Source organism: Megalops cyprinoides, chromosome 17, assembly GCF_013368585.1.
Source record: "Megalops cyprinoides isolate fMegCyp1 chromosome 17, fMegCyp1.pri, whole genome shotgun sequence".
Classification (NCBI taxonomy): Eukaryota; Metazoa; Chordata; class Actinopteri; order Elopiformes; family Megalopidae; genus Megalops; species Megalops cyprinoides.
In genome coordinates, this window is record NC_050599.1 from 5880927 (window position 1) to 5906585 (window position 25659).

The 25659-nt window shown below is 43.7% G+C and overlaps 1 protein-coding gene across 4 annotated transcripts in view; it reads right to left on the reverse strand.

The window, feature by feature from the left end:
- LOC118791910 (1-phosphatidylinositol 4,5-bisphosphate phosphodiesterase beta-4-like) overlaps positions 1–25659 on the reverse strand; it is a 90781-nt gene that overhangs the window by 46838 nt on the left and 18284 nt on the right. For all 4 annotated transcript variants that reach the window (XM_036549424.1, XM_036549426.1, XM_036549423.1 and 1 more), the window contains exons 3-4: positions 20381–20447; positions 6759–6856 (exon numbers count right to left, since the gene is read on the reverse strand). In XM_036549424.1, coding sequence (XP_036405317.1) covers positions 6759–6842 — 84 coding nt within the window. In that variant the 5' untranslated portion in view covers positions 6843–6856; positions 20381–20447. The remainder of the gene's footprint in view (positions 1–6758; positions 6857–20380; positions 20448–25659) is intronic.

Sequence of the window (25659 nt, forward strand, 5' to 3'; positions counted from 1 at the left end):
GACTACAAATGACCTCGGATGATGACACCGATAGCACTGGAATCACTTTCACTGTTTAAACAGCGGTAGAATGCTAACATTCTATAGATGTGTTGAGAGGACATAAAAATCTCTGCTGTGGCAGGTAGCAAAGGTTATTACTGTTTAGAGACTGGTTTAGAGTAACCGTTACAGTTCTGAGTGATTGCACCGAGACAATAATGCTGCCTAACTATGTATCACACAAGGTGCTCCTTCAGGGAAAAAAATGCAGCAAGTGTTTGGGAGTGATGTAATTCTGCATAGTCTCCAGACCAGCTTTTATTCAAAACAATGACTCACTCATTACTGATCCAACTGCGGCTATGATCTAATAATGGGGTCTTTAATGATCTCCTCCCATAGCACAGTGGCCACGCTATCATACTGCAGCAATAGGGCTCTTCATATCTTCCGGAAGGGAGCCTCCCGCTTGCCCACTACCACCCCCTCCAGTGACCGCCCGGGTGTCTCTGGAGGTCTCCAATCCGAGCATGGGCTAGGCCCCACCTTGCTTGCTTAGCTGTTTCACTGTAGCTGTATCTTTTTCTTCTCCTCTATCTCCTCTCTGTATGTACTTCTCCTCTATCTCCTCTCTGTATGTACTTTCAAAGAGGAGCATGACATTCACAGGACTCTGTGTCCACAGGACAGTGTTCACAGGACTCTGTGTCCTGCATCACATATATTTTTATGCAACCACACTGCATGTATATGTGCACAGGGTAGCGTCCATTCAGTTGTGGATACGAAGGGGGAAATGGCAGGGATTACAGAAAATGATAATAATTAGAGACCTGTATTTGAGTTAGGTATTAGAGATGGAAATGGCTTAGTTGTGGTGCTCTCGTTTAACACACGACTGGTAATCCAATGGAAATCGTTTAACACAGGTGTGTTAATTCCACAGCAATCGTTTAACACAGGTGTGCTAATCCAATGGTAATCATTTAACACAGATATATTAACCCCATGGCAATCTAACACAGGTGGGCCTGTCCCATAGTAACTGTTTTACACTGTAGTAGCAATCAAATAGCTACTGTCCAGACTTGTAATCAAAAAATCATACTTTCAATACTCTGGATGATCCAAGAACATTCACATACTTATGAAATCCTTACATTTTAAAACATTCATTTTTGATAACAACAACAGTTGTTCTTCAAAAAAAGGCATCTTCAAAACAGAGCATACATTTGATTATCAGACCATTTTGGTAAAGGTGTGCACTGCCCGCCTTGAGCCCTTCATCTGAAAGCAGGGTTACTCCTGACGGCAATAGCGGGGCCTCGCCCGTTTCGCCCGCCTCACGCCCTTCAAATACAGATGGGGTTATTACGGCCCGTGAGACATGCTGTTGGAGCGGGCCGATGTGATGCGCGGATAGGCGGGCTTCTGAAGCACCGATCGCCGCATCCGTGGCCACGGCCAATGGGAACGCAGGGGTCAGCGGCGTAGGAGATGAAAGCAGCGCCCGGACCGCATTATTATTATTATTATTAATCCATCACGTACACGCCGCAGAGACGGTCTCGCTTCTGAGCACGCTCCACACCTCGCGCCCCGCACGCTCCACACCCCCCGCACTTATATTTAGTCTGTGCTCTGTGAGGTAGGAGCCCCGGGACAAGAGAGTGAGCCAAATGAATAATCCATACCGCTTTTCACATTTATTTCAACAGAGGAATCGGGGCTGTGTCAAACGACGCAGGGTAACAAATGGAGTAGGGAACTGGAGTAAAATAAAATCAGATTTTCTTTTTTTTTTTGGTCTACAGAGAAGATGGACCGGATTGGAGAAATTCTAACTATAAATGCCAAAATCATGGTCAAACTGCACCTTCTGAGTAATGATTGTAAGATGATTTTAACCATTTTAACCCATCAAAAAATTAAGGGGGGTTCTTATGGCTTTTTATTCGGGAAAATTAAGTTATTTGCTTTTAAGGCCTGCATCAAAGACTCAGTAGCATCTGCTGAAATGTGGCTCACAGGTACCTGCTGTCCCTGATGAATCCTGCAAATGACCTTTGTGAGAAACCAGGCTCAAGGCTGGCAGACATGCTCTGCATACCTGTGAGGGTGTGTAATCTGTGATTCTCTGTACCTTTCCCACGTCACTTACTCTGTCAACGCTTACGTCAATGTCAGTGTTACATCTACCTCACAGTGGACAATGTGACCTTACAGGTGAAACGCAAATTAGAAACATACTAAAACAAACGACAAGGAAGAATAACATAACAGTATTGCATATCTACAACCGTAATATGCATTGGTGTAATTATTGTAATTGTAATTTGGTGGAGTATGGACCAATGCACGCCATGTTAATGGACAGACGTATATTAAAAGCACATGACAAATGACAATGCCAATAATGTAGAAGCACCACTTACTGATCTTTTCAAATGATTACAACTCTTAGATAACCTAGCATGCTAGCAAAGCACTGACGTACGAAAAAACCACCTCAGTAAATGTGCTAAGAACAAATCAATAATAATAACCTACCGTATATATACTCAAACAATTGTGTTCAATACAGAAGTGCTCTTTTGTTTGAAAGTACAAAGTACTCTATGACACTGTCTGTGGTTAATATTTAACCTCCCACTCTTTCACTTGAATACAGTGGTCTGTCTGGGAGTCTTAAAACCATATTAGCACTGTACAGTAAATGGGGCTAGCTCAACCGTACACTTGGCAGCAGCCTAATGCAGGTTTATATTTAGTACTGACGTTGCGAGATATATTTAGATCAATCACATTGAGAGTGGTCCACAATACCACCATGTGGGAGATGAATAGCATGGAGTACTGTGTGTGAGTGTTTATTTGGCCGAATTCTGCAAAAGTTGCAATCCAGCATTCACGTCCGCTCTGCTTCTCCATGATAAATAACTCCCGTTAGCTATTACCAAGATGTACAAAAAGGGAAGGTATTTCTGAGAATCACATGTACGTAAGCACTAATAAATATTTCAAGAAAAAGAAAAGGTCCTCTGAGTTTCTGTAAGGGAGGGGGAGTACAGCCCAGCTGGTGGGAGGCTTTGAGAAGGTACCCCAGAGGCACCTTCACTATAGCCATACCTGAATCCTTCCATACTTTTCCTCAAGTTTAAGCGCATCTTTACAATCATTACACCACTAAACCTGATGTTTTTCAAAAAAATTTTAACACACAAAGATACATAACTCCAGTGTCTCTGAAAACCAGTGTTACAGACAAACTTCCGTGAAGTGAATCCACAATGGCTGTGCTGGAAGTCTCCAGTGCAGCAGCTGATGTGTGGATATCTGCTGCTGACAGATACAGCCCTAGCAATAAAACACTGGGGGGGGGAAAAAGGAAAAAAGAACAGAACTGTGACTCCCCCCCTCCGCCCACATCATACTGTAGTCACCGAGTCCCAGCCCATGCTTATTAATATTCCTCCACTGGTAAGCCAATTATGTGGGTATCAGCGTGCCAGCCCCCTATGACTGCGAGCAGGAAATGAATGTGGTATGAGCCGTGTGCATGCTTCCATGGTCAGCTGCAGCCTGGCACGGGTGCCCTGTTGGGACCAGCACAGAAGAATGACATCACGCTGCTTAATCCACACAAAGGCTGGCATACTGTGGCTGGGAAATAATCACTGCCTTACAAAACAGGAAAATACGCTGGCATTGACTCATACCAAGGATATATTATTATTATCATCATGATCATCATCATCATGTAATGTAATGCAATAACCTTGCAATTTTTAAGTGGGGAAGAGATGGACAGATATGTGATATGTCTACGTCTGTATATCTATGTGATGGATATGTGATGCTGACTGGAATGGTATGTGCATGGCTGTAACACAGGATAAACCAGAAAGCCCTGTGAGCTTGGAGAATACGCATGTGGCAGAGAACTAGCAGCTGTTCCGTATCACTAAAAATCACCAAATCATCAGACACTGCGGGCACTTCCCAGCGAAACACATGAGGATGTTTGCCAAAACGATATGGAAAGCAAGTGGCATCACAGCCACTGGAATATTAGCAACAGCCCCTTCCTGCAGAAGTCTGTGGATTCGACGTCAGCGTACATTATCCTCCAAAGCAGAGTTAACCTGTGACAGTTTGTGAAAGCTATGGCTGTTGCACTGTGCTTTGACAGCAGCTCACATGATTTTTGGGTGGGCTGGTCTATGAGGCTCCTGATTGCGACAGACTGCTAGGGTAGGTATCAGCACAACGACAGCAGGAATTGCACCAAGTTGGGTGACTACACATGTAAGCCCCTTTCAATTTGATAAATACTGTACAGCAGTTTACACTACAGTTTAAGTTGCTATGCCCTGTGTTAGTAATTGATGATGACACTCTGGTCATGCACGTTATGTGATATTTGTGATTGATATGTGAATTTCCTTCTGCAAAAACCTTTCCTTCTGCAACAGCCATATGCCACCAGACATGCTCTTATTAAACTCACTGACTTATTCAACCTTTTAAACCTCATTCCTTATTTTTTTTTACTTCTTGTTTAATAAGGTGAATTTGCTTAAATTATGAAAGAATGTGGATTTATCATCCTCAGGTATGAGATAATACAGACATAAATCATGTTTGTCAGGTTTAACAAACACAGAGGTTATCCAACACTCCTTAAATCATGGTGGTGCTGAACTGTAGGATTTTTTTCTTATCCCTTTGTGTCTGTAAAATTAGTTGGAGGCTTGGAACACCAGACATATAAGTTTTGGCATTTTATATTTCAAATGGAATTTTCTTTCCAAATACAGTAATTTGATACTTTTTTTTTTAGCTTAAAGTATTTCTTTTCAACCTGAGCAGCATCAACAGTGCCAAGCACTGTGCTCTAAGAGCAGCTAATTCATCACTTAAAATGTTTTGCCTCTTAATTACCTCTAGACACTTGTGTCACTAGAATTTGTTTCATTTGTCATTAGAAGTGTACCCCTTGCAAAGATTTATTCCTATGTTTTAAGTAGTTTCCAGACAGTCTTTTACAACAGTAATACATATTCAATAAAAATGGTGAGAAATCTTACCCCTGCACACACTGACATACAAGAACCTGCTGACCTTTAACAGAAAACAAATCTAAACTATGTCAATGAAATCAAGATGATAAAAAGAAAAATCAGATTTATTTACTTTTAAGTGCAGTAGTTTTAATCCGCAAGTGGAGATGCACCAAAACTTTCTGTGGTGTCACAACTTCACAATCTTATTCTTTTTTTGTCCAATTTTCAAGGACACTGGGAAACTCTATGACTTTCCAAGATGAATATATTTACAGATTTTCAGGAACAATGGGACCCCTTTGTAATGGACAGGGTGAGAGGTGGGCATAACTGCTGCTTTGTTACTGGTTAGGGTGATCTGACAGGGTGTGGCCGCCTAACTGTGGCATCTGTCGCACTATGGGAATTAAATGAAAAGTAACTGCACTTGTGGAGAGTTGTACCTTATTTACATATTTCATGGTAGGCAACGCATCTATGGTGTTAATCAAGAATCATCCCTGCAGGGCAATTCAGTTAATGAGATGTGAGATTACAAAAGGAGAACATCCATTATGCACCATCCAGCTTTTTCTCTACAAAAGCAAAAATCTTTCTGTTAAAAAAGAAGTAATACTTTGTAATGTAATATAATAATGCACAGCTGAGGCAGGTACAACATAAGAGTAGGACTCAAAGTCCAAAAAGAACAAACACTTTACATGATCTTTGGTTTGATTCTGTTAGTTTAATTCAAGCATGAACAAGTTCATCTTAAAAGAAGAATTTGCAAGTTTAATAGGCCTCTTTTCAATCTAATGGTCCACAACTTTGTAAGGCACTTTGGGTAACAGCATCTGCTATAAATGACAAAAATGTAAAATGCAAGTGTAAATGCACACATTTTGGCTACAGAGTGGAATATTAATGCAGGGTACACTTTCTGTTTTTAGCAGAGATGGTGTAGAGGGTACACTTTCTGGCTGTAGTAGAGATGGTGGAGAGTGTACACTTTCTGGCTGCAGTGGAGATGGTAAAGCAGTGCAGACATTTAGAAATATATTCTTTTCTGAAATATCCAAGTTGAACTGATCAATGCAGGCAACCTAACAATACCAAAAACTTTTGACGCAGCAAACTGTGATGCATCCATTAAGGTAACAATGGTGTGACTGAAAAAAATGAAAAGAAACTCCAAAGGCAGACCGGAGATATCTCTGAAAATGTTTTCTCAGGTCTAGACTGTGAGGAGACAGAGAAAGCCACCTGTCGCCAAAAACAGGTTCGAAATAACAGCACTTTTCATTTGTTTGATATGTCTGGTAAGCCTGACTCAGGAAGAAGGCAATATCCAATACTGCATTATAACACACGGTGTAACGTGCAACTGAAATAACAGACGTGCCGTTCCGCACACACAGCAAATACCCCGTATTCACATTCTAATTCTGAGGAGTATCCCACCCCTGGGGCTGCAGTGGACATTCCTCCCAAAAATCATTCCTTTCAAAATTCTCAGCAAAACAGAGGACATGAAAAAATAAAACAACGGAATAAAAGTCTGAGCAGTTTTACACACCATTCACTACTGTATTTCTGTCCCCGAATATTTCTCAAAGCGACTAAAGGGAAATATTACATGCACTAAATGGACTGGATTGTTCTATCAAATGGCCCAATGAGAGAGCCATTAGTGAGAAGCCAAACAGGCTTGCCTGAGTTTCTTACCTCCTCATATCTGTCGAACGGAGCCCCCTCTTGCATGAAATCTGGGAGGTGCTTCTGCCAGTTGAATTCATATGATTTTGTCATGGCTGCTCAAATGTCTGAAAGATAAAAAAATTAAGAAAATGGTGAATAAACATCAAAAAGTTCTCCTGGGATATTCCATATGTTCCTAATGTAGTATATCCCACATAACAATAATAATAATAATAATAATAATGATAACGATAATAATAGGTCATATCATCATTGGTAGTAATAGTAGTACTAGTAGTTACTACTATTATTCATTTTTAAGACTTTACTTTCACATATTAGACATGTTTTTTTAACATATCATTCGTTTATACAGCTTCTTCTCCCTTATTAGAAGAGTTCCACACATGTGAGAATGAGTAACATGCAAGTCAAACCTTTTTTTTTCCAATGGCCTTGTCTCTGACTGCCATGTCACCTTGACAACGACCCTGGCAAAGCTACAGCGCTTTCTACGCCTACTGATACGCACATGTTAACCATGTCAGCGGCATAATACCTATAATACCTTACAATATGAGCATTTGATTTGTTGTGAGAGTTGAGCATTTGTTGTGAGAGCAAGAGTTGTGGGTTCATGTACGTGTGTATACGTGTGCATGTAAATGTGTGTGTGCGTGTGTGTGTGTGTGTATGTGTGTGTGTGTGTGTGTGTGTGTGTGTGCACCTTCAAATGGACGCCCATCTGTTTGTCGTCCACAGGAGTGCCAAACCACCGACTCGCCCCGGACCCGCCCAGCCCTCACTGTTCCACCCCGGACCCGTCGAGCCCTCACTGTTCCACCCTGGGCTTTAATCTCCGAAAGAGAAAATAACACTCTGGCATAAACTTGTCATGTCGGCGTATCTGGAAGCTGTCCCTCCGGGAATCTGCGAAGCTTCCTCTGGGTGGTGTGTATGCAAAGTGTCCGTTTTGTCTGCGCTCTCGCTGGTAAACAGGCCGGGCTGAGCGGACAGGATGTTGCTCTGAGGGCCAGCTGCAGATGACAGGGCTGGGAGGGGGTCCCCCTTTTGATGTCACGTACACTGATCACAGGAAATTACAACGCACGTCATTAGCCATTATCAACCCTGCTTCCGCACCTTTTAACTTCTCGGGGAGGTATACCTCCGTTTTAACGCAAAGCTGCTCGAGACACTGGGTTCAGACGAAAACTAAATTAAGCCCCTGGTCGTTATTGCTGTTTGTCTGCGCCGCGTCGGACAATCAAAGAGGCCGAGATCTGAAACCTCAGAAAAGGAATTATTTAAATTGCCGGAGAGGTTTGAGGCTGGGCTGATACAACGCAGAATAAGACCATGTGAGATGCCTTTGAATGAGCTTGTGTCTAAAGAAAGACATGCACGCTAAAATGAATTATGCTCCTTCAAACCTGCAGCTATTTCTTGCAGGGAATAACAAAACCGACACAGGAATCGCATGCTGCACAGATAATGCAATTATGGGTGTGGCACAGGTTGCACATTTAGTAACAGAAATGTTACGAAACATATCTTGAAAGTGCTGAAAGGCTTGTTCGATTATACAGCTCGGCTCACTTCTCTAAATTTGTTATTCACAGTTAAGGATGAATTTCATGGAGGTTAGATTGAATCTCAGCCTGATTTCACACAACAGGCGCAACGTCTTGAACGTTAAGGTTCAAGAAATATATGTTCAAAACATACCATCAAAGTTAGGCAACAACGTAATGTACACAGTATACATACTAAGCCAAGCATAACTGAAACAGTTCTACCTAACAAAGCTAAGCTCTGACAATAAACTGAACCGACACGTACAGACAGATCTCGCAGTATGAATACAGAGTATTTCAATTACTATGTTCCTCTGCAGCAAAAACCCAGGTAAACAAACAAAGGTACATTTTTTTTCTGTTTACAGCACTGCCTGTCATCCCTGCTGGAAGATGGGAGTCCGAGACCGTTCTTTCATGCATTTCCTTTTGCCCAAAAATAGTCCTGTTAAATGTACGCCGCGCACAACGAGATAATTCTGGGTCCCTGCATGGCAACACGTTCCCCTGTTATTCACTGGCAAACTGTATTTAAAATGGAAGCCAGGCTAATATCCACTGGTCCACGCCACATTCTGAAATTACAGGCTGGACCCCTGGGCAACGGCAAGGACACGGCAAGCGCGGCAAGGACAGGAAAACATTCAGAATATGTCGCATTATATTTAATGATACAATCTCCTTACAGAAAACATGTGAGGAAGCGTTTCAATCGGAAACGTGAGCGGGGATCACGAGCACCTGCCTGTGAATGTAATTGGCAAAAAATAGAAAAGCCTTTCAAACAACAAGCTGCACAACAGGTGGGCATGAACAGGCTACAGAGAAGCCGCAAAAGGAAAGCAAGGCTAAGTAGGCGTTTGACCGCACAGTCTTCAATGTGGGAGATTTTATTTGACATAAAATGGATATTTATTCATTTTTTTCCTCAATCTATTTGACAATCTCATCCAAAGTGACTTACAAGGGCACTGTAGTGTATTACATTACATGAATATCAGTAGGAGCCATAAGAACAACATGGGGAGGATACAGTAGGTAGCGTACAGCCCTTAACTGTAAAACAGCACAGAGCTGACAAACACCGCTAAAATATAACCCTGAGGAGTAACTGTTTTACCATGCACATGGGTAAGAGCAATTTATAAGAGCAACCATACTGACATAAACCGCAGATCTTAACAATGAACTATAAAAGCAATAATGCATTATACTGCTGTAGTCACATGGTGCCAAAACACCAACATTACCTGCCGTCACACAGGCATCCTTATACTGGATGAAATTTAACACAGCACTTGAGTGATCCAATACTGCATGCTAGACGCATACTGAAGCCGTGTATCATAATGTATAAATAATACATATGGCTTGATCTGTGCTGATTTGCATTACAAACATTCCATTTTCTGCTTTTTACATTCATTTTCCTACTTGCAAGAAAAAAAATGAGGAAACTCTTGACCACAGGAAGGCTGAAATTAATTGCACTTTATGATGAAGCCACAGTAATCAGCGGAAACCGGTTGAGCTCAGAATGCATTTACCCCGGCTAATGTAAAACCTGAGCAAATCAGGGGCGTCTGATTGCCAGCCCTCTCCCAAGGAGGTGGATTTGCAAATGAACTCAGGCGGAATGAGCAGGAAGTGGAGTCTGCAGCTACCGGCGGTGTTACATTTGTAAAGCTACAAAATACCCCCTGAGGAAGACGGCTGTGAAGTGCTCTATAAAGACTTCACTTCTTTAGCAACGACCGCCCTTCACGACTGACCCTCCACGGTTCTGTTGCCCCTCGCTTCCCCCTTCGATCTCCCCGACACCGGTGTCCTGCTGCCCCCATTCCAGAAAAAACAAAACTAACTTTTGTGTTGGGGGAAAAAAAAATTGTGATCATTAAAGTATTTCTAGCCAATATTCTCTCAGACAGATGATCAAGATCAGTTTTCACTCTGTGAAAGAACAAAATCCATCTGTCACAACACCTTACAGTCCAGCTCTTTGCCTCTTCTTACTCTCCACAGACACAAATCCCAAACTAACCTCTTTAACGCTCTACCCCCCTGTTGGTGGAACCTGTCAAAACTGCACAATGGTTAACCATCTTCTGCCACAGACAGGACACTTACCTGCGCTTAGCTGCATGTACCCAACCATGAGTGAGTTTTTATGCTGTGAAATGGTGTCCTTATGCCCAGGTAATATTGCTTTTATGACCAGTTTTAAGCGTTTTTGTACAGTGTGCTGAATTACCGCTAATATGCTTATATTTGAGCTCTGCTTTTCAACTTGTCAGAGACATTTTCATCGCTCATGTGTTCCCTGCGATCTGGCAGTGCCCTTGCTCTCGGTGGTCTTGCAGCATACTTCCTCCATATCGTGCCATGATGGCCTTGTACGCCAATCTGCCAAATCAACAAATAATAAACTTTGTGCTGCACTGCGGGTGACAAATTTAAGGAGGTCTTGCACTGCCGCACTGGTTCTTGGGCATTGGCCCAAGTTTAGCGATCACTAAAATCTTTGAAAAACACTGGAAGAATGACAACAAACAAAAAACACACTTGTTTAAATTTGCTATTTAAGGCTGAGGGTGGAGCACCACAGTGGTTAGATCACAGCTCGTTCCTATAATAATCTGCAGTTCTATTAGTCTAACAGTGCTATTAGTACTGTGGTATTAATTCACTTCTGTAGACTTTAGCTTGGCTCGCTCTCTTACTGTTGATAAAGTGCATGGGGCCTACACAAATAACACTGCTCCCGACCCTGTAACACTGGCCAGTCTCAATCATATGAGGAAAAGATCATTTGCTGTAAATGTACACTAAATACAATCTCTGACAGGAGGGAGGGGCGGACCCACTGACTGTAGGTGCGATGCAGGTGTTTGACTCCACACAGTGCTGCCATTAGACAGTAATCTGACATAAACGCAGCACACCGGCCGGCTGAAACAGCGTTCTGCTGGTGCTAAGGGGCCCTAGAGCTGTCTCCTTCGAAAGCCTTAAATCACCGCCTGCCTGTCTTGTGTTTAAGAACGGGGCTGCCGAACAGACCGGGGAAGCAGCGGCCAGATTTGATTTAGTCAGAGGCTGCACCCTTCAGAGGTCAGAAGTCACGGGAAACAGTGATCAGCGTAATGAAAGGAGAGAGAGGCAGCAGGGGCAGAGGTCTGCTACACCTGAAAGGAAACCCTCCAGCCGTGCACTCAGCCCCTGCGTTCGGTTACCAGGTGACGGTTCCTCGGGAGGAAATGAGAAAGAAATGAAGAGCGCACATCAAGGGTGAGAAAGCTCAGGTTTTCAAATACTCTGAAAGGAGGATGCACTCAGACCCGTTCCTGACACAATTCAAAGGGCTTTAGCGGCTCTGTCGAACAAGCTGACAGAGATGATACGTGCAACTAAGGAGACCGAGCCCTTGGGTACGGTAATCTACACAATCTCTTTTCAATTAACAGGGTATTTGGGAGACAATGTCCTTCCTATTAAAAGAACTCCTATGCCCATGACAGGGTGAGACAAGGCTGCTTATCACAGTTCATCAAAGTATTCTTGGCTTCATGACGACTTGTCATCTCCAGTGAATATCACATATTTCCCTTTAAAGCGCTAAGCTCAGAGGGACCGCTGCTATGTTCCAGCACTGTTTCCGACGCTCTGCGCTCCAGCCCCGAGCAGCCTGCCTCTCACACGACGTCATCGCTATCACCGGGTTCGGTTTTAATAGAAATAAATAGGGACGGAAACACATTTAGACGCTGACGTGTTTCAGGTGCATTAAGTATGCTCGCCTGGTTCACCAGACAAACAAAGAAAATTGTGTACTTTGACTGCGGTACACAAACGCCATGCATATTGCAAGGGGCTTCCCCTCCAGAGTACTGCTTTCCCATGATCTGACCCACATGTCCACATCCCATTCCGCAACCGTATGCTCCAGCTCACAAAGGGAAGGCACAATAACCCACAGTACAGCATGCAATTCCAATTTATGTAATTCACACCCACTGGCAGTTACGCTGCTATAACATAATGCTCACACCAACTTACACTGCCCATCCGTGCAGATGGCCTGCCACACGTAGAGCATAATACCACCTCATCTAAGAATAACTATCTTAAATCCACTTTCATCTCTGGCAGCACAATTTCCCTTAAGGAACTGATTATGCAATTCTGTAATCTTCAGAAATAGTACGCCTAATTTTCACTTCCTGCATAAATTAAAAAAAAAAAAACCTAACAGCTGTACAGAGTATTCCACAGCAACTCACTGTGTTCTCCGGCAGAGAGGAGAGGAACAATTAGGCCCCTCTTCAAAAGGAGGAAAAAAAACGTCGTACCTTCTCCTGCGGCTGTCAGGAATAGCCCAGAATGCATGTGTACGTGTTTCCCCGAGCGGACGGCTCTCGGTGTAACGCGGGGACGGAGCGGGCGGGTTCTGCCGGGCAGCGTGAGGTGCTGCGGACGGGCTTCCACGCTGTACTTGTCTGTCCTGTTCCTCTGTGCGTGTGAGGGGAGCTCGGCAGGCGGCCAAGCCCAGCTTAAACACAACACACCTCTCTCTTTAGCCCTCGTCCCGCTCGGGAATGAAGATCCTAGGGGATATTTCGCTCACAAGGCATGAAGTGAAACAATCCGCTGAAGTGAGGCAGTTTGTATTGTGATAGCTATCTACTTAGGCTGGATATGTGCCTACTTTTCAGTAACATCTGGTTGTTCTATAATTATACACTCATAAATCCAAAGCATAAAGGTCTTCCCCTGCAAATAAAGTGCAGACAGAGTGTTCTTCCAGGACATTAAAAAACAGGACTTCACAGAACGACACATACATATGTATTGCACATTATATGAGAAACCATGAACTCGCCATGAACTCAGTTTGAATATCACAGGGTCACATGGGATGCACTGGGGTTTAGGGGTCACAGATCTCAGAATTTACCTAAAACTAGCATGCATTTCAAATGAACTGTTCATATGAATGTGCAGTTGCCAACTTTCCTTGTTTTACAAAAAAGTAAATAAATAAAAGTCTTCAAGGGGACAAGTATTTACCAGAGGACCAGCTCACTTAAGCAGTGCAAACAAATGTCAGACGGCCCTCTTTGTTTGATAAGGATGAGGATCCGTGTGTAAAAAGCACACAGGTGGCTGTGTACAGCAGTTACAGACAGGTTTTCTAGGACTGGAACAGTGACCACAGCCAGTTTTACAGGCTTTAAAGGTGTGAGAATTTGCATTGACAATACAGGAGAGCATTAACATTAAGTGCCGGCGATTTGAATATCAAACACTGAGCGACGTGGCGATGCTGGCCTGTGAGCTTGTATCGATCTGCGCGCTTCTGTTCTGGTGTCTGAACAATCATCAAGAGATTTCTGCCGTCTCTTCGGTGCCTCGTCCGAATCTTACATCACAAACGGGGCACGCTGAGAGCAACGCAGCAGGGAACACCATAAGGCTGTCTCCTGACCAGCAGCCCAAGCAGAGCGCGTTTTTAATGCTGCTAAACGGATCTGTTGGTTCATAGTGTACTAGTGGGGCCCCATGCACCTGTCACTGAGAACACAGTTGTAAGCTATGATGGAATTACAACAAACTATTCTGGCCCAGATTTATTCTGAATCATAATAATATAAATTACAAGGCTACGAGGTTGTGGATTCATTTGGAAGATGGTGTTTCACCAAAACACCTCCGATGCTAACAGTATGATCTGCTGAAAGTGAACATCATGCTAAAAGCGATTATTGTGATACTGTTCCTAGCAGACTACAACATACCTTGAATTTTACATATTGCATATTTAAGCTGCTTGACAATCACTAAAGCAATCCAGGGCACGCACCTTCTTCAAGGGGCACATCTGAAATGCCCCAGCCGGGATCTGAACCTGCAATCCTCCCAGCTCCGGGTCCTGTTCTCTGACCGCGATGACCCTGCCTGCTGGACCGCTTCCCTCCCCGGTGCGGACCAGAGCAGGACACACCGCCATATATGGAGACCGCCCTCCGTTCAGTGCAGAACCCGGGCACTATCACTATTTACCGTACTGCATCATGGGGAATTCCTCTTTTAAAAATGACGTGTGGAGGAGGCCTGAGACGGCCCCTGCGCGTGAAATGCATTTCACCGCTTCTGAATTAAATAAATGGGAAAAGGGAGCTCTTCTGAGGGTGCTGGGATTAAGCGGGCCCCTGAGGGAAGGTATCAGAGATGCCGCTCCCTGCGTCACACATATTCTAACTTTACCGCAGCCCAGGGTCTCCCTCCATATAAGGGAAGCACTTTGATTCTGGGTTTTATTTTCATTATTCTTATTTGTTCATGACTCTCATAATATTATTACTTTACTCTGCAGTGGAATCTTTAATTCATCAGTCTCCTCAAAGCACAGCAAAGTGACATTGTGACCTTTAAAATCCACCTGTATCTTAAAGTCTGTGATTTTTCTGAATCTGCAGCAAAATGCATTATCGGAGCGTTATGGAACATTATAATTGACTGGCCATGATGGATTGGCACTGTGTCTTTTAGCCAGTCAGAAACTGCTGAAAGTCCTTGATGACGTCTTGGAAGAACTGAGTGAAGGCTTTGACGGTGTGGAAAGAAGTCACTGACACTGACACCCTTATGGAGGGCACCAAATACTACATTGTGTATCATTCCTTTGTGCTATGCTTATGCTGCAAAATCATCTGCACAGACAGTAACACAACAGTGCGGACAGTAACACAATGACAGCAAAACCTCCATGCAGAGACAAGTCAGTGCAGTCAAAGATGCACCAAAGCAGACAGAAACACGATAAAACCCACTGGCGCTGACTACAACTATGGAACACAGCGCTATAGTACAAAGCAGCATTGTATAGAACTGGCCTGGAAATGATGAAATAAAACATGTACTGTCTACACTAGTCCAAGTACATGCTGCACAAATAACTAGCCTAGACACACTTTCCTATCCAGCTGTAGCCCTTGTCGCAAGTAGCTAGCAAGAAAGTTAAACTGCTAGCTTACACCTAATATTTTTCCTCAACTGTCCATCAGGCCCAGTGAAAACAAACCTGTATTACCCGACTCTGCTTCTAGCAAGAAAATGGCAATACAGGTGAACGATTTCAGTCCTGGTTTAAAATGGATGACTTTTGGCTTTCTTCACATGAAGATTTCCTCATAACAGATACATAAAATATGCAGAAGCTGAAAGTACATCAAAGTTCATCTGATATTAAATGGCTTAAGTGGGGAATCAATTAGTTTAAAAGGCACACAAAAGCCACTGCATATACCAATTCATATTCTTTTTCCAGAGAGTTATTTAGCAACAATCTTGTGGAAAATGGACGCAGTCATTTTACAAAAACAATCTTTGTTTTCAAAGCACAAACACACTGTCGTTCATCCTTGGTAAAGTGTGCCCATATTAAAATAAAACAGGTTGTATCACGGACACAGTGGGGTTCTTTCTAAATATTATATTGCAAGCAAAATTATTGTTTTGATCAAATAGACTTCAAATAAGGGAAAGCATAAAAGCTCTAGGTGTGCTTACTTAAACAGGAAAGCAAACACCGAAACGAGTTTCAGAACAACCGAGACCCGTCGACCTGCTCCAATCAAACGGTGGGGCGAGGGAGGGGGGGGGTTATGTCGTGCAAATTCACTGCGTGAATTTAAGCTAAGCACAGCCGAAGCTCTCAGCCCCGGTGTGATTGGATCGGGTCGGCGGGTCCTGTTTTCGAACGCTTCCCTGACAGGCTTGTTTGCCGCAGATTAGGGGCCAGGGATCACTGGGCCCAGCCTTCACACTTGCAGCTGACGGTTCCCCGGGACCCAAGTTTTCTCCAAAAATGGTCAAAACTCGCAATAAGCCAGGACAAACGTATGACCTCCCCGCCGAATGATAGCACGATAAGCCACACAAGCACAGTGTGAACTCCCAGTTAAAGAGATATTAATTATCCCTTAGATAGTCCTAACCTGCAAAGCCCACTCCCCCCCCCCCCCCCCCCCCGCCCCCCCCCCCCCCCCCCCCCCCACTCTGTCCTGTTGAAACATCTACAGCCTGTTGCATCGCAGTAACTGTTCTTGCTAATGCAAATGCTAATAATAGCAGGAATGTCACTGCCTTCACAGGTTCTTCTCCGTGTCCTCCCCTGTTTCCGGTTTCCAGATGATTCCACATGAAAGGGGGAGACCCCGGGAGCTGAAACAACAACAAAGCCGGACCGTCCAACTGCCCAAATAAGTACCTACGAACCAGGACCTCGCAAAATTACGGCTCCTGACCTCGCGACCTTTCCACATGATGCAGCCAGCAGAATAAGACAACATATTTTCCAGGCCCACAGAAATAGAACACTGCCTTATAGAGGAGGAGGGAATCAGCATGACGGGGGTTAAGAGTTCAGCAGCTCGGAGAGCAGTTACGAGGGCCGGTACGCCGCCTCTAAAAAGCGCTCTCCTAAGGAGGACAGGACAGGACGTGTATTTAAAATCTGCTCATTTATGAGGACAATATACTGCAGTGATGAGGAAAAGGCTCAGCTGCTTCTGTAACCGCAGCACGGCTGCGGGTACAAGCTGAAACGTTTAACCGTTTAACCTCCCACCCAGCCAGACCCCTTTGTATACAGGCTGAGTTCATGTTTCAGCAGGTACAAAGGGGGCCCATTCAACCTGTTGCTAAACAACATTTATGAGATTAAGATATTTTTACTAGCGTCATTTTGTGAGCTCTGTTAAAAATAGCTCTGCCTAACATTTTAATGTACTCAAGCTAAAACAAAAATTATAATGTTATCTGGGATTTCCTGATCATTTGCATATATTTTAATCAGGTGTGACACAATAGCAGCATTTTTACATCACAATGGGATTCCAGCTTAGAATCACTCCATTCCCATGCCTGTCAAATCAATATTTCATTCACACAGAACCACACCAAACCAGCACTCCATACCTATACAGAACCACACCAATTCAACATTCCTTACTTACACAGAACCACATCAAGCTGGCAGTCCATACTCACAGAACACCACAACAAATCAGCTACTATGTAAACTTGCTCTGCAAACATATCAGAAAAAGATTAACGTATGGCCAACAAGAATATGAAGTATTTGAAAATGATCCTCTTGGCTTGCAAACATGGTGGTGCTTGATTTTTCATTGAACAGGTCAATGCTCTAATTGATCATGTGTATATCATCATTGGACACAGGCAAAATGGTGCTGTGCACATCTCATGTCATATCAACACATATGACTGAATTAAATATTGGTGATGACAACCTGAACATTCAGGCTGTCATCACATCATTTAAGCTGTCCTGGATCTTTGTCCAACAACTCAAGGACAGATTGGAAAACCTTCTCTGGTCTTTCACCAACTGCCAAACAGGAAGGAAAGTTTATAGACCTCCTTGGCTGAGGGGAACACTTTGGAAAGCCCTGTGAGTTAGTCAAGTGCTTTGTCTTGTACATACAGGTGATGATATACTCAAGTGAGACTTGATGGCTGTGTCCTCCGCACAAAGACACTACCCTACAGAGGTCCGAGCTCTACAAACAAAGCCTGTACATGCACTGGTGCAAAAAAGGAACTGGGGCTTCTGTCAACTGCTGCCTTTTACCTTTACATTACATTATTGGCATTAAGCAGATGCTCTTATCCAGAGAGACTTGCATCAGTTATAGGTTTTCACAATGCAATCCATTTACACAGCTGGATATTTACTAAGGCAATTCTGGGTTAAGTACCTTGCCCAAGGGTACAGCAGCAGTGACTCAGTGGGGAATTGAACCAGCAACCTTTCGCTTATGAGTCCTGCTCCTTAACCAGTATGCTACACTGCCACCCTAGTATCTGTATAACTTAGCCAGACTGAGGTAAATCTCCCTATTTTTCCACCAACCAGCACTGTCAAGCATGGATGTGGCCACTGGATGTGGCTTTGTGTAATCCATACCCTCAGCCAGGTAGTCTGAAGAGAAATAATTAACACTTTTTGACCAAGGGTGGAGCAGATGGGCAGCACCCTGTATCAATCCAATCCCGAGGCCAGTTCAGCTCAGACTATAGCAGAGACAGCTCAGAATGCTTTTGGAAAAAAACTTTTTTTTTTTTTTTTCCTGCCCGCCAGTCTGATGTTTTCTGCCCACTTCTATTTAATTATAGATAATGTCACAATGAAACGTTTTTGGTTGTTGTTTTTCTTGATCCAACACACTCAAGACAGGAATGACTTTACAGTATATCCTTGAGAAACAGATTTATTTTTCACATGTCTAAAGTTAATGTATTTATTATATTAATTATATTATATTAAATATGCACTTTAAATTCTACTTTCAACACCTAAAACTATATGACTAAAACAACACACCAAGTACCGCAGGTTTTGCACAGCCTGAAAACGCAGACTTACAAAGCTGACTAACAATACCTGACTCACTCTGAGCAGGAAAGAAAATCCCTGAAGCCCAAAGCACAGAGACTGGCAGGTACTATTACGGATGGAGAGTACTAGTTAATCATTAATATGGCAAATGAGTGCAAAACCACTGGAGGCAGATAACTAGATGAAAGTGGATTTTGTTTCACGGCCCGAGGTTGTATGTGAGTGCTCCCTTTGTTTTAGGTGACTTTTTTTTTTTTCTTTTGTCTTTGTGTATGGGGGGGTGGAAAAAAAAAACCTTTCTTGACAATCAAACACCACACAGATGTTGCTCTACTCTGACATCACACGTGTCCATGGTAACCGGCGAAGAGTGCCAGCCTGTCTGTAATAGCTGCTGCTTTGCCGCACGCAGTCATAACTTATCTCGCACATCTCCCACAATTACATTAGAGAGCAGGCCGACCTAGCAGGGTCCCCATTCGTTTATCGATATCATTTCTGTTTCTCACAAAGGTATCTTTACCCCCGGGTGGGAACACTTCAAACCACTGAAGACACTCAAGAGGCAGCTGTCTACAACTATGTTTATAATGACTGCCATTATGACAAACAAAACACCCATGCCTGATAAACAGCAATGAGAAAGCCTGCCAGTGACAGGCTGCAATTAGGACTATCTATGCCATACTGGATGGAACTACAGGAGGACACGATTTTTAAAAGGAGCTACACTCAGATGGAGTATATACCTGTGGACATGAACCACTGCAACATATTATCTGCTTCAAACGAATAGCTAATTATTTCATTCCCGGTACCTCTAAATTCAGATTTCCTTCTCATCTGGAATCCCACCTATTGCCAAAAACAAATGTTGCCTGAATCTGCAGTTTGTGAGCAAGTGTGTGAATTAGCCTAATCTGACAGCACTAAGAAGATACGTGCTGCCCAAGAACGCACATGATGCTGGTGTCATCAATTACCAAATGAACCTATTCTGCCAGATCTGCTGTCTTTTGCTTCAGGGACTTTCCTAATTTGTGCCATGAAATTCATGGGCATGTACGCTTTAAGCTTATTGTTCTGACACTCTACGGTTATTAAAATATTAACAATAAACACAATTTTAAAAAACAAACTGACTGCTGGAGAACAAGTTTAATTGTGGTCAGAATGTATAGGGTGTGTACACAATGTAAACAGCTAAGGATATCTTTTCTACATTACATCACATTATTGTTATTTAGCAGACGGTCTTATCCAGAGCAAACTTAAATGGGTTACGATTTTTACATGGTTTACATCTATTCATACTGCCGGATATTCACAGAGGCAGGTGTGGGCTGCAATTATGGGTCAAGTACCTTTACGAATGGTACAGAGGCAGTGTCCCAACAGGGGAATCGAACCTTCAACCTTCTGATTACGAGCCCTGCTCTTCCCCACTCTGCTAGACTCCTACATATCTAAATTTAAACTTACTTTTGTACATTTCAGTAAAATCCCACCTTTCCCACAGATCCAAGCACATCTGTGTTATTACTTTGAGGATTTTTGGCTCAGTGTTGCTAACCGGTTTACACCAGTGAGACCAGCTGAACGGTGTAGAACCGGTTAGCTGGTTTAAGTGATGGCTTAGCAGCGGGACGTACCAGACAGACGCTGGGTATCTGAGTGGGAGTAGAATGGGGCAGCAGGGGGACTGTGAGCCTCTTCTTTCTGTAGAGAGAGAGAAAAAGAGAAAAGCTATCTCACAAATCAATACTCAACCTTCTCTGACTCTACAACAATCTCATGGGAGTAATGAGAGCTTTCAAAGCCAGTGTAGGAAAAAAAAAACACATTAAATGCTAAACCAATGTCTTTTTCCATTACAAGTAAACTTCTGAATTCTGCCCCTGCAATTTGGCATGGAAGACCTTTCTGATTCAATAAGTTCAGGTCAACACACTGATTTATTAAGAGTCTTTCTGGACTTTCTGGAGTCTTGGAAAGAAACAGATGCAAAAGTGACTGGTTGACAATATACACATTGGTTGACAGTATATATATTGGTATATGGTACACAGAGTACAGTGGTCTCCAAATGTATTCATACAAATTGTAACAATGAGATGGCTTAATGAAGACATGTTTAGATTTTTTTTTGCTAATTGAAATGAAAATATTGAATACTTCATACTACCATGACCTGCACAACACACGCACACACACACAGACACAGACACACAGACACACAGACACACATACACACACACGCACACACTTACGCACGTACGCACGCAGGCAGGCACACACACCCTGAAAGTAGAACAGATCTCCAAGCCCCTTGTTGTGATTTTCTCACATCTGAGACCCATACCGAATAGAAATGTCCCTTTTGGCTTCGTTTCTTTTGGCAAGTTGGGTTAGTTTTGGAAACGTCAGATTTAATCGAGTCAGACAGCAGTGACGGATAAACGATAGCACCAACAAAGATGCACGCTCATCATCGAAAGACCCCAAAAAAATTACATTAGTTTACCTCAGATTTAATATCTAAGGAGAAATTACGTCAAAAGTCACCCAGCCACCCTGCACTCTGATGTTGAAACAGTGTGCTGTGATTGTGAATCCCCACAGTATCGTCAGAGCCTGTGTAAAGAGCTGGCTCTGTCTCTGTCCCCTGGCCTCTCCCTGTGTTAATGAACAGCTGCCCTCTGCAGCCTGCAGCTGATGCACAGCCCCCCTTCACTACAACACTGAGGATAAAGGGGGTATGCAGCGCACACACACACACACACACACACACACACACACACACACACACACACACGTGTACACTCACACGCATACACGTGCACATGCACGCACACACACACGCACACACACGCGTACACACGCGTACACACGCGTACACACAAGCACATGCACGCACGCACACGCACATGCGCGCACGCACACGCACATGCGCGCGCACGCACACACACGCGCTCCTTTCACCACATCACTGAGGCTAAAAGGGGGTATGTACACTCATGGATAAACAGTGTACACACACACACATACACGCGTGCGTGCGCGCACACACACACGCGCGCACACACACGCACACACACACTAGATAGATAAACAGCATACACGCACATACACACTCACTCACACACTCACACAGGCAGACGCTCACACTCAGGCAGAAACACACACACACACACGACACACCCCGGTCCCATTACTTGCTGTAAGTTACCCCCCTAGTTACATCTGATGGTTTTTGACCTGTAGAGTAAAGGACAGCTGGAAATTCATTTCCCATCATCCATACAAAATCCGGCATCCCGATCACCTTAAAAGCTGATTAGGCAAACAGCACTGTCAGAACAGTCGGGGGTGTGTGGGGGGGGACTTTATTCCCTCTGTGTTTGTTGTAATCTGAAACTGCTTTCGGAGGGTGAACTGAAGGTAAGGATTCACTCAGACTGCGATTCCGCTCTCACGAACACAACGCCAAGTTCTCAACCTCCTCTTGTGCACAGCAACAGCTTTTGATGGAATCTGCTTGAGAGGAGAACCAGCATGTGCGTTAACGGCCTGGAAATTAAAGATGGAATTAATATTAGATACTTGATCTGAATGGTTAGAGAACCACTCTTAGTTATGCTAAAAATACTTCTACTTTTAATAAATTCTTGTCTGTTATTTTTGCAATCACTATAGCAAAACATTCTGCAGATTGAATTGACAGTTACACTGAAGTATTTAACACACTAGTTCTGTTCCCCTTAACAACCAGAAAATATTACTGCTCTCATTCAACTGTTGGCAACTTTTTTTTTTTCCTCCTGGCCGACCGGCTGTTTTATTTAAACCTGATTATTAATACTGCCAAAGCATATTTTAATCCGAATCACCTGCTCGTATTGCCGTAAAATCGGCTCTGACAGACTCTGGGGAGACAGAATCACTGTGAGGGCACCTGCAGGAAACAATTATAATCAGAGACCTGTCAATTCCTCTGGATTTTATCACAGAAGCTCAAACTGAGCGGTTAAGTGTATTACTACAATTAGTCTTAATCTCAGAGAGGTTAGGAGTCCTGTTTGGGTCTGCACTTTTCACTGACTGTAAAGACAACATACAGCATTGCAACAGACCTGCAGGCAGGCTCAAGTAAGCGCAAATCCCAACATCATAAACTGTGCAATTCATCTGGTAAGCCCAGCACAGACCTAGGAGTTTCACTCAGAGCCAGACAAAGGAATGAGGAGCCCCACACAGTACCTGGAGAATTTTCTGCTTTGTTTAAATACAGTACACACTACAGGCAAAAACGGGCAGTTACCTTACGCTTCTGTATAATACAACTGACCACAACCAAAATAAATGAGAGCTGAGGAAGCAGCACATGAGTAAATCTGATCTCTACAGTCTGCATCCTACAACTATATCTGCATTCTGCTGTTTATTTTCTACTGTACAGTTTGCTCAGTTATTGATCTCCGCAACTGATTTCTACAGACTGTTCCGTAATTGATTTCTACTTCTACTACCGATTTCCTGCATTGTTTCCCTGGAAGTCGCCGAAATGTGGAGAAATTAAAAGCCCATTCAATTCCTGCTGTGAACACGCTCACTACCTCTTGAGAACGCCACTTCTGTATTCAGAATGGTGCATTATACCACCCCATTAAAGACCCAGCGGAAATGCAAAAGCCTTGCTAACTCATCCTAGCCGGGCTGCCCTGCATATTTCTTGGATTTTGGTGAAACTGGTGTACTTCATATCTCCTCCCGCCCGAATGGACATAGAAGGTATCTGCTGATACACGTGGTATCTGCTGTGCATCACTAAACTGCAGAGCAGGGACACCAGGATCAGCAGCTCCAACGATCCTGACAACAGGCTGAATCTCTCCGGCTTCACGGGATCCATAAGAACGGGGGACGAAACCTCTCTGAACACGCACTCCTTTGATTTACTTTTGAGACGGCTCCATCCCAGATACCTGATGAACAGGTAGTGTTTATCAGCTGCCATACAGTGATCGTTTTCAAAGCAAGTCCAACATAACTTTCTGTCAAGAACTCACAGAACACCTATGCTTAATATTAACTAACAGTGCTAGCGCCTTTTTTTTTTTGGCTTTGGTCGGGTTCATTGTTTTGTACTCCATAGCGACAAACACGATTACTTTACCGCAGTGTATTGTGTGATTTGAAGCGATTCAAAAGGTTTACTACTTTAATCTGTCAGGCCCCTTGGCAATGATCCATAACGTCACAATTTTAATAACCGTTTACAGTGTACTGCTGCTGGATCAAGGCACAACTTACAAAATTAAACATACTGCACTGAAAGCAGGTGATGAGGCTTACCAACGGCAGCAGGAGGGGAGCGTACAGTATAACGGCCACATCATCTATGCCAAGGGCATAAAACATTAAAATATTAGTAGCCACCAAACAGATGTTGTCCATCTGTCACATTTTGTTTAGTTTGGCATTCCATTTGATAATATCCGCATGAAAACAGAAATCAGTCCAAACTAAGTTATCCGGAATAGAATGTCTATGAAAACAGCAGCTCAGATACATAAATGCCGTGTTCAGCTACAGACATGTCCAGATCAGTCCTTACTGTATCAACATCTAAAATGTTTTTGCAACAAAGTCCATGTGCTCAGGTCAGACTGCCTGCCTCGCTCAAAGTACCACTGCTCTTGGCTCAATGCCACCAAACGAGAGCGTCATGTTAAATGAGAGCTGTCCCCCTAGGCTGTAGGACCGTCACCGCATCCAGCCAGATGTGCTTATACAGGATGCATTGCTTGCAGCATTATTTTAAGCATTAAGCACCATAAACATTTGTTCGCTTAGACTAAGAAATAAAGCAAACTCCCTCCCGCCTGCTGGAGCTGCCCGTCATCGTGTGGCGGCGGACACGGACATCGCCTAGGTGACCGTTACATGTGCGGCCCGGCTGAGGTGACATTCACTCGCCCCGTGCGGCGCGGCGCAATCACTCACATTTTAATCAATCAAATTATATTTGATACAAGGCTGTTTATAGAGGAAATGTCAGAGCACTTCACAGATTGCATTTTACACAAGCAATTCAAGGCACAGCGGCTATAACTTAGAGGGAAGAACAACCTTCTACAGAGCACTGTGGAAAACCTTGTGTTTGCATAAAAAAAATAAAACTACACAAACAACATCAGAAAAGTGCTATTTAGGCATAACAAATTATTGCTTCCTTGTTGATCTTTTTTTTTCCTCTTATACTTAATCATTTAAGAATAGTGATGCTTAGTGAGAAAAGAAACACATTTCCCTCCGCTGAAAGCACTGGCCCTCGCACACCCACAGAGAGGATCTGAGAGCCATCAGCGTCCCAGTGTTAAAGTATGCCCCTTTAAAGCTCTTCTACTTTAAGCACTTTAGCTATGCCAAGTCATGACAGGCAATCACCATCACAGTGTCACACTGCTAGCTGCCCGGGTCAGCAGCGGCGACAGTGTCCATGCGGAATGGCGGAGAGGAAAACGTTCCGGAACCAATCTGCAGAAGATTCCGGCCTGCTGTGATAGGCTCAGCGTGAACCCATTCGTTTCCACCAAACACGAGTCATTTTCAAAGCCGCTCCAGTACCCGTCTTCAATTAAAGCTGCTCGTTTCAAAGCAAAAAAAATTAATTAGACCAGGGCTATAGGCTGTGGCCGTTGCCCTCGCCGTTTCAGGAGGGGAAAATGACCCCCCCCCCCCCCCCCCCCGACGCCCAAGTCCTTCCATCCCTGGAAGCACTCGGACGCGGATCAATAACGCTCAGCTGATGGAGAGTGGGCCTGGCACAGCGGCATCTGTGTAGGATGGGCTGTACTTTGCAGAGTTGCTCTAATGGGGCCACCGTTCTGTCACTTTACACCACAGTTCACAGGGCCCCTTTCACCAC